The following is a 9,489-nucleotide window of genomic DNA, read 5'->3' on the forward strand; positions in this document are numbered from 1 at the left end:
TATTCCCATGGTACTGTTATTGCTTCAGGAAATGTTTGGACTTAGTTATTAATTAGTATTAGATGTTGACGTGTTAAGTGTTATGCCGACATTAAAAGAGTAATTAAAAGAGCCAGATTCAGAGGCTACAATATAAAAAGGGTGAATTCTATTCTACCCTTTCTAAAATAGAGGGTAAATTACCCCTTGTGATATATACAGTGATTATTCATAAATTATTCTTCTACCAGAATTTTAAGATTCACGTTATCTTCTCTTTTCTTTTCAATTGACGCGATGTTTCTCTTGAAACTTGATAGTAGTGTTATTTTTATAATCCGCACCAAATACACCTCTTCTTCAATTTTAAAACCATAATTCCTCTCAAATCCAATCACCATTTTCAATCAATTAGATTAGGATTTTAAACTTGTTCATATGCTTTCAATCTCTCATTTCAACGAGCACATCTATTAATTTTTCATCTATCTTCTTTCTAAGATTTTCTTCCTAGTATTTTTCTTAAAATTCATTCGGATCAACAATGATACTCCTCTTCAAATAACCAACCCTCATAGCCTTGTATAACTATATAACAAAAACAAATCAAAATATTAGTTAGTCATAAAAACAATGAGTCAATAATTATCATCTTAGGATTTTTATTATCTGAATAATGATTGAAAAATAATTTAAGAACAATTAAAGATTAAAAAAAATACCTTGATATTTCTTTTCACGCACCAATTACCATCATTTTTAAATAATATATCAGAAATTTCTATCAGTTTTTTTAGCTCGCTCGTTTTTAGAATTTTCTAGCGATCGTATTAGAGATAGCAATTAGATTTGACGATCTCATTCGAACTTTGAAACTCTGATTGAAACATAATTTATCAATAATCATTGTATATGGCACAAGGGATAATTTACCATTTATTTTAGAGAGAACATGGTAGAGTTCACCTATAAAAAATGACTTGATTTCAAAGTTTATAATATTCTAATAACCATTGATGCAACAAGAGGCAGGATAACAATGACTTGTCACATTGTCGCCACTAAAAACGTGTTACCAATCTTAATTTTCTGAATTTTCTATTTCAAAAGAATAATATTCTAGCCACACGTACGTGGTAGTTAGAGGATACTTCTTTTTTCTTATATTTTTTATCAATAAAAAAAAGGTTTAAATATTAGAAATAGAACTTGCGTGAATTGAAGTTCTTCCGTTAATTTCCAACTAGGTTTTACACACTCTCTCTCTCTTATTTTGATTCCTAGCATTCTTCTTCATTCTTTTTTTGTTTCCCACCTCTTCAACATATAAATTGTATATAATAAAACAAATGTTCTGATAAAATTACATAGAAACTATATATATATACACGATCCATGTTATAGCTTTAGCAAGATGGCATGCATGAAGAAGAAGACTAAGAAGTTGGAAAAGAAGAAGAGGAAGAAAAAGAATTTAGATTAAGATCTATTCTCACAAACACTGACTAATTAATAGTAATATATTTTTGTTGTAATAATAAATATTTCAAACACTGGCTAATATAATGGCGAAAACTTAAATACACTTAAAATATATGGAGGATGTTTTCATAAAGACGCAAAACATTTTTTTGTAAATACACTTATATGTGTCGCATTATTATTGGACGTATTAATGAACTGGTTATTTTTGAATTTTTTAATAAATTATAATAAAATGGATTTTTTTATAACAATAACAATAAACCTAATTGTTATTAGATTCGGTCGAACCGACCAATTTACATAACTTATTGGATCATAGTTTTTTTTTTTAAAATCAGGGATATAATTGTTTTTTTATAAAAAAATTGAAACATGATTCGGTTAAATTGTGTAAATCAATCGGATCAAATCGGATTTAATAATTATAATGCGGACAATTAGATTTATTATTTGTTGTTATAATAAACCAATTTTATTATAATTTACTAAAAAATAAATTATTAATCGATTTAATAAAAATATCTAATAATATCATGACACATGTAAATATCTTAAAAAAAAATATTTTTAGTATCTTTGTCGAAGTGCTCTCCAAAATATATTATATGTACTAGTATTTAAACCCTCTTTTAAGTCTTCTTAGTAAAAAACTGAAGTGAAAAGAGAAAGTTACGGTTGAAACTTAGAATGGGCAGAAACAACAAAAATAATGTGTCCTATATTATTTTTTACTTATCATTTATTTAAAACATGGAAATAAAGTGGGCCAGACTGTAATATAATAGTTAATAATATAAGAAAAGAAGCAAAATGTCTGAAAATAGACATTTCTTATTCCATAAAAAATATTTTTTTATTAAATTTAAAAAGAAAAAGTAGATAAATAATGTGCAAAAAGAATTGAATTAAATTCATAAAAAGAAATAAAATTAAAATCCAGGTTCTGAAAATTCAAGCGAAAATAGAGAAAATTGTAAAAACGAAGTTGTAGTAGAAAGGTGGAGGTGTGGGCCTGTGGGGCACAGGCACCCAATAAGTAATAACATGTGTTGTGTGTTGTTCAGAGTTTTTCTCATAAATCATAATGGTTGCTGCCGCATTACCCTGTTACAACTACCGGACAAATCCAATACATCATACATCCTCGTCACACACCCCACACACTATTTTTTCCCTTCTTTTTAAGTTATCGTTTTTTTTTCCTTCTAAAATTAGCAGTAAAATTCAAATTCGTAATTTTTAATGAATATTAAAAAAATTATGTTATTTAAATTATAATTTGTTGGTTTTTTTTAAGTTATTTTATTTTTAAGCTGAAAACTCAATTACATCTAATTTTATAAAAAGTTGATAACTACGAATTATTACATTATAATTTAATTAAATTTATTAAATTATTTAATAATTTTTAACTATTAATTTTACATAAAATTAATTATAACTGAATATTAACCTATTTTTAATTAAATTAATAATAATAATAATAATAATAATAATAATAATAATAATAATAATAATAATAATAATAATAATAATACCATATATTGCTTCATATGGTAGATATGATACCTACTTTTTTCATAAAATTCTCATCGATTAAAATTTCGATGATAATAATTCTATTAGATAAATAATAATAACATTAATAATTATTTTGTGATAAAATAAAATGATAAATTATCTAATTGATAATGCTATTTTTTCTATATGGTATTTCTAAATTATTGTTATAATAAAAAATATCTCCTATCATTGTAGAAAATAAAATAATAAAAATAAATGATAATTAAAAAAAATTAAACAAGAGTAGAAAAATAATATCAAATTTAGAAGTTATAATTATCATCTTTTTTTAAGAATTATGTATAATATAAATTTTTTTGGTGTACTATATATAATAAGATAACATAAAAAAATTAGTGAAATTAGAAAAGAAAAGAAAAAATAATACACATAAAAAATGCACACATTTTTTATTCTTATGTGTTGTCATGACACATGTCTCATGTCTAGATATAATAAGTACTTGACTCCTTTTCAATAATTTTTTTTTTCTCTCACTCTCTACTTTCTTATAAAGCCGTCAGAGAAAAGAAAGTTATTAGAAAGGAGTCAAGTATTTATTATATCTTGACATGAGACATGTGTCATGGCAACACATAAAAATAAAAAATGTGTACATTTTTTTTGTGTACTTTTAATAATATCAAATTTAGAAGTTATAATTATCATCTTTTTTTAAGAACTATGTATAATATAAGTTTTTTTGGTGTACTATATATAATAAGATAACATAAAAAAATTAGTAAAATTAGAAAAGAAAAGAATAATATCAAATTTAGAAGTTATGATTATCATCTTTCTTTAAGAACTATATATAATATAAATTTTTTTGATGTTCTATATATAATAAGATAACATAAAAAAATTAGTGAAATTAGAAAAGAAAAGAAAAAAGAATACACATAAAAAATGCACACATTTTTTATTCTTGTGTGTTGTCATGACACGTCTCATGTCAAGATATAATAAATGCTTGACTCCTTTCTAATAACTTTCTTTTCTCCCACAGCTTTATAAGAAAGTAGAGAGTGAGAGAAAAGAAAATTATTGAAAAAAAGTCAAATACTTATTATATTTAGACATGAGACATGTGTCATGGCAACACACAAAAATACACATTTTTTTGTGTATTTTTAATAATATCAAATTTAAAAGTTATAATTATCATCTTTCTTTAAGAACTATGTATAATATAAGTTTTTTTGGTGTACTATATATAATAAGATAACATAAAAAAATAGTAAAACTAGAAAAAAAAGAATAATATCAAATTTAGAAGTTATGATTATCATCTTTCTTTAAAAACTATATATAATATAAATTTTTTTGGTGTACTATATATAATAAAATAACATAAAAAAAATTAGTAAAACTAGAAAAGAAAAAAAAAAAGAGTACACAGAATAAATGCACACATTTTTCATTTTTGTGTGTTGCCATGGCACATATCTCATGTCAAGATATAATAAGTGCTTGACTCCTTTCCAATAACTTTCCTTTCTCTGACTCTCTACTTTCCCAGAAAGCCAATTCTTATTCATCTTTTTCTTCATTCTCTCTCTCTCCTCTTTATTATTTATAAATTATAACCCTCTTTCTGCTGTTACTAAACCTTCAAGCTCCAAAAGAAAAAGAGAAGAAAAAAAAGAAAATATATTTTTGCCATTTTGTTCTGTTCTTCTTCAGCTTAATCAGAAGCTCAGGTACGTTTTCAGAATCACCATTTTCTTGTTCGTCATCTTTGATTTTGGTCTATTTGCAAGCTTTGTATGATTTTCTTATCTGGGTCTGTGGATTATTTTTCTGATATTCTGTTTTGGGTTTTGTTCAAGTTTTGATAAAACCTTTCTGTGTCTTAAAAGTTACAAGCTTAAACTTTTTTACTCAAATCTGCTATTTTCATTGGAATTTTGGCCATGCAGATACTATTTTCCTTCTGGGCTTCTCATAAATGAGCAAATAAATTCTCCCTTTTTTTTGTATGGGAACTTTTAGGTGAAGTTTATCAAAGGAAAAGGCTTATGTTAGTTTGTGTATAAATTTTAGAAGAAGTTTTGTATAACTAATTCAGCTGGGAGTACTTAACAATAATATGAACCTTTGGAACTCAGATCCTAGAATAACATAGAATAGTGACCCTTGGGGATACGAAGATCGTGACTTTCACCCAAAAAAAAAATATATGTTGGTATACATCAGCCTCTACTATGATTAAGTGTTCTTTTTTAGCAGAATTTAGGGAATACTTTTATCATCTGTTTGTAGAGTTGAAAGTATCTAGTATGTTCCCTTTTGATTCTTGTATTGCCTTTTTTTTGTTCATGAAGGGAAAAGGACAAATTTGTGGGACTAGTAGGTTAAGGTTTGATGCTTTTGGAATCTACCTCTTTCTTGCTTGAACTTTAAGAATTACTCTCTCTCTCTCTCTCTCTCTCTCTCTCTCTCTGATAATATCAACCTCCTGGGTTCCCTTTCATGCTTCCCTTTGTCTATGATAGGTAGGTAGGAACCAACTGAATCATAATTGTTGACTTATATAGCTTTACTTCACACTGACAAAATACTTACACTCACATGAATTCTTATGCTTTTAGCAAGATTTTAGTTTATATTTACATATCTGAAGCAAAACCTCTTATTATTCAAGGACTTGTTTCTTCCATTGGAAGTGTAAAAAGAGTTTGATATTGATACTCTAATTTAAACAATTGTTTACTTCCCCTGGATGATAATTGTGAATTCTTCTGCCCCTTAGCTAGCTATACATTAATCCGATTCCTTAAGCCAACTAGAACAATCAAAGTCTTACAGTTGCTATGGACGCTTGCTATTTCATTACTCATTAAACACATTGCTAGTGGCAGATAGTTGAGAATGTTGTGCAAATACATATATATGTAATATTAGGGTAATAAATTTATATACGAGACTATAGACTTTTCAACCCCATCTGTTTATTTCATTTTTAGGTATATAAGGTTGTCATAATTTTAGTGGAAGCTGCTAATTGGAGATGAGCAATCTCAAGCTTGGGGTGGAGGTTACAGGTGCTCATGACCTTATGCCAAAAGATGGGCAAGGTTCATGTAGTTCCTTTGTGGAACTTCACTTTGATGGTCAGAAATTTCGAACAACAACTAAGGATAAAGATCTGAGTCCAGTTTGGAATGAGAAATTTTACTTCAACATAACTGATCCGAGCAGATTGCCAAACCTCACTCTTGCCGCCTGCGTCTACCACTATAACAAAACCACCGGTTCCAAAGTGTTCCTTGGCAAGGTCCACCTCACCGCAACATCATTTGTCCCATATGCAGATGCTGCTGTTCTTCACTACCCTTTGGAAAAGAAAGCTGTTTTTTCCCGCGTAAAAGGAGAGCTTGGCTTGAAAGTATTTGTTACTGATGACCCTTCAATAAAGTCCTCAAGTCCTCTTCCTGATTTAGAACCAGTTACTAATACAGATCAACACACTGTTCAAGATCAAACACCATCATTCACAAGTTCAATACTGAATGTGTTTTCTCGAAAGAAAAATGACTCAAGGCACACATTTCATACGGTTGCCAAACCAAATGAAGAAAAACAGCATCAATCTTCTTCTTCAGCAGCTGCCAAGCCGAGTTCAAACTATATGACACATGAGATGAAATCTGGAATGCCGCCTCCTTCTAAATTCGTGTATGCAGGTTCATCTTCTCCTTTTGATTATGCATTGAAAGAGACAAGCCCTTATCTTGGAGGGGGCCAAGTTGTTGGTGGGAGAGTTATACGTGGGAACATGCGCCCCAGCACCTATGACCTTGTTGAACCAATGAGGTACCTTTTTGTAAGAGTTGTGAGAGCTCGCGACCTTCCGTCGAAGGATGTGACCGGAGGCCTTGATCCGTATGTGGAGGTAAAGATTGGAAATTTCAAAGGAAGAACCAAGCACTATGAGAAAACTCAAGACCCGGAGTGGAATCAGGTATTTGCCTTTTCAAGGGAGAATCTGCAGTCAAATGTTCTTGAAGTTGTGGTCAAAGACAAGGATATGCTGCTGGATAAAAATGTTGGAACTGTGAGGTTTGATCTCCATGATATTCCTACACGTGTTCCCCCAGACAGTCCATTGGCTCCCGAATGGTACCGATTCGAGAAGGGGGACAAGAAGAAAGGGGAGTTGATGCTTGCTGTATGGTTTGGCACACAAGCCGATGAGGCTTTTCCCGATGCTTGGCATTCTGATGCACTCTCTGTTGATGGAAGCTCCCCATTTGCTTATGCTCAGATTCGATCCAAAGTTTACCAGTCTCCAAGGTTATGGTATGTGCGGGTTAAAGTGATTGAGGCACAGGACTTGCTGGTGGAGAATTCTAGAATTCCAGATACCTATGTTAAGGTGCAGCTTGGTAACCAGATCTTGAAGACTAGGCCAGTTCAGTCAAGCACCAAGACCCCTCGTTGGGATCAGGAGCTCATGTTTGTTGCTGCTGAACCTTTTGAGGAACCTTTGCTCCTTTCGATTGAGGACCGTGTTGGTCCCAACAAGGATGAAACTATTGGGAATGTTGTTATCCATCTGACCAAGGTTGAGAGGCGTGCCGACGATAGACCTATCCGCACTAGGTGGTATGACCTTGAAAAATCCATGTCTTCTGCAATGGACAGTGAAGAAGGGAAAAAGAAGGAGAAGGATAAGTTTCATAGCCGAATCCACATGTGTGTGTGTCTTGATGGTGGTTACCATGTTTTCGATGAGTCAACTTATTATAGTAGTGATCTTAGACCCTCATTGAAGCAACTGTGGAAGAAGCCAATGGGAGTTTTAGAACTTGGCATCATAAGTGTTGATGGACTTCATCCAATTAAAACCAGAGAGGGAAGGGGGACATCGGATACATACTGTGTGGCAAAATACGGCCACAAATGGATTCGTACCCGAACCATTTGCGATAGTCTAAGCCCCAAATACAATGAGCAGTACACTTGGGAAGTTTTTGATCCGGCTACTGTTCTCACTGTTGGGGTCTTTGATAACGGCCAGCTCAACAGTTCAGACAGTAATAGAGATTTGAAAATCGGTAAAGTCAGGATCCGTATCTCAACCTTGGAATCTGGACGCGTTTACACTCACTCTTACCCGCTACTAATGCTGCATCCTTCGGGTGTGAAGAAGATGGGTGAAGTCCACTTGGCAATAAGATTCTCATGTTACTCAACACTTGACATGATGCATGCATACTTTAAGCCGCACTTGCCAAAAATGCACTACAAAAGGCCACTCAACATAATGGAACAGGAGAAGCTCCGGCACCAGGCTGTCAGTGTGGTCGCTGCTCGGCTTAGCCGGGCAGAACCTCCACTTAGAAAGGAGGTAGTTGAGTACATGTCCGATACAGACTCTCATCTCTGGAGCATGAGGCGTAGCAAGGCGAACTTCTACCGTCTAATGACGGTGTTTTCGGGGATGCTGTCGGCAGCAAAATGGTTGGGGGAAGTTTCCACGTGGAGGAATCCTGTGACAACAGTGCTGGTGCACATCCTGTTTCTGATGCTTGTGTGTTTCCCGGAACTCATCCTCCCAACTGTCTTCCTCTACATGTTTGTAATTGGGATGTGGAATTGGCGGTTCCGGCCTAGATACCCTCCTCACATGAACACTAGACTCTCCTATGCAGATGCAGTCACCCCGGATGAGCTGGACGAAGAGTTTGACCCCTTTCCAAGCACAAAGAGCCCCGATGTGGTCCGGTTCAGGTACGACCGATTAAGAAGTGTTGCCGGCAGGATTCAGACCGTGGTTGGTGACATTGCTACTCAAGGTGAAAGGTTCCAAGCACTGGTAAGCTGGCGAGATCCTCGAGCCACAACAATGTTCATGGTGTTCTGCTTTGTGGCTGCCATTGTGTTGTATGTGACACCATTCCAAGTTCCAATCCTCTTAACTGGATTCTACCTTATGAGGCATCCAAAGCTTAGGAATAAGACACCAGCTGCACCGGTTAACTTCTTCAGAAGGTTACCAGCTCTTACAGATAGCATGCTGTAGAATGCACTCCCCTTTTCATTTTTTTGGTCATGGATTCTGGTATCAAATTTTTGGCAGTGCATGTAAACTCTAATGCCTATGTGTATTGTGTTATGACCAGTGACTTATATATATTAGCCTTTAGTTTTCTGTAATTGGATCTGATTAGATGGCTGTAAAATTGGAACTGAATCAGCAATGAAACCAATTTCACCGCCCTGTTCTTTGAATACTTTTATACGTTGTGTCTATATTATATAGAGATTATGCTGTCCTTCATTTTAAGCACAATGCAAATGTAACTTGCATTTTGTGAAACTCATAAGTAACCAAAGGGACAATGCTATGATTAATAAACGGAAAAGTATATGGAACCAAAAGGTGATCAGCCAAAAAATAAACAAAACCGTTTAATTAGAATCACTTTTTGAATAATATGTTTGAAAACTGCT

At 32.6% G+C, this 9,489-nt stretch overlaps 1 protein-coding gene across 1 annotated transcript; it reads left to right on the plus strand.

Moving 5' to 3' along the window:
• Positions 1–4,392: 4,392 nt before the first annotated feature.
• Positions 4,393–9,267, plus strand: LOC112726237 (multiple C2 domain and transmembrane region protein 5). Its single transcript, XM_025775548.3, has 2 exons — positions 4,393–4,730; positions 5,997–9,267. Exon 2 carries the CDS (start codon positions 6,041–6,043, stop codon positions 9,056–9,058), a length of 3,018 nt encoding a protein of 1,005 aa, XP_025631333.1. The 5' UTR covers positions 4,393–4,730; positions 5,997–6,040; the 3' UTR covers positions 9,059–9,267.
• The last annotated feature ends 222 nt before the right edge of the window (positions 9,268–9,489 follow it).

Source organism: Arachis hypogaea, chromosome 12 (genome assembly GCF_003086295.3).
Source record: "Arachis hypogaea cultivar Tifrunner chromosome 12, arahy.Tifrunner.gnm2.J5K5, whole genome shotgun sequence".
In the NCBI taxonomy this organism is placed as follows: Eukaryota; Viridiplantae; Streptophyta; class Magnoliopsida; order Fabales; family Fabaceae; genus Arachis; species Arachis hypogaea.

Coding starts and splice junctions, on each gene's coding strand:
- LOC112726237 (XM_025775548.3), top strand. CDS start 6,041: ATGAGCAATCTCAAGCTTGGGGTGGAGGTTACAGGTGCTCATGACCTT.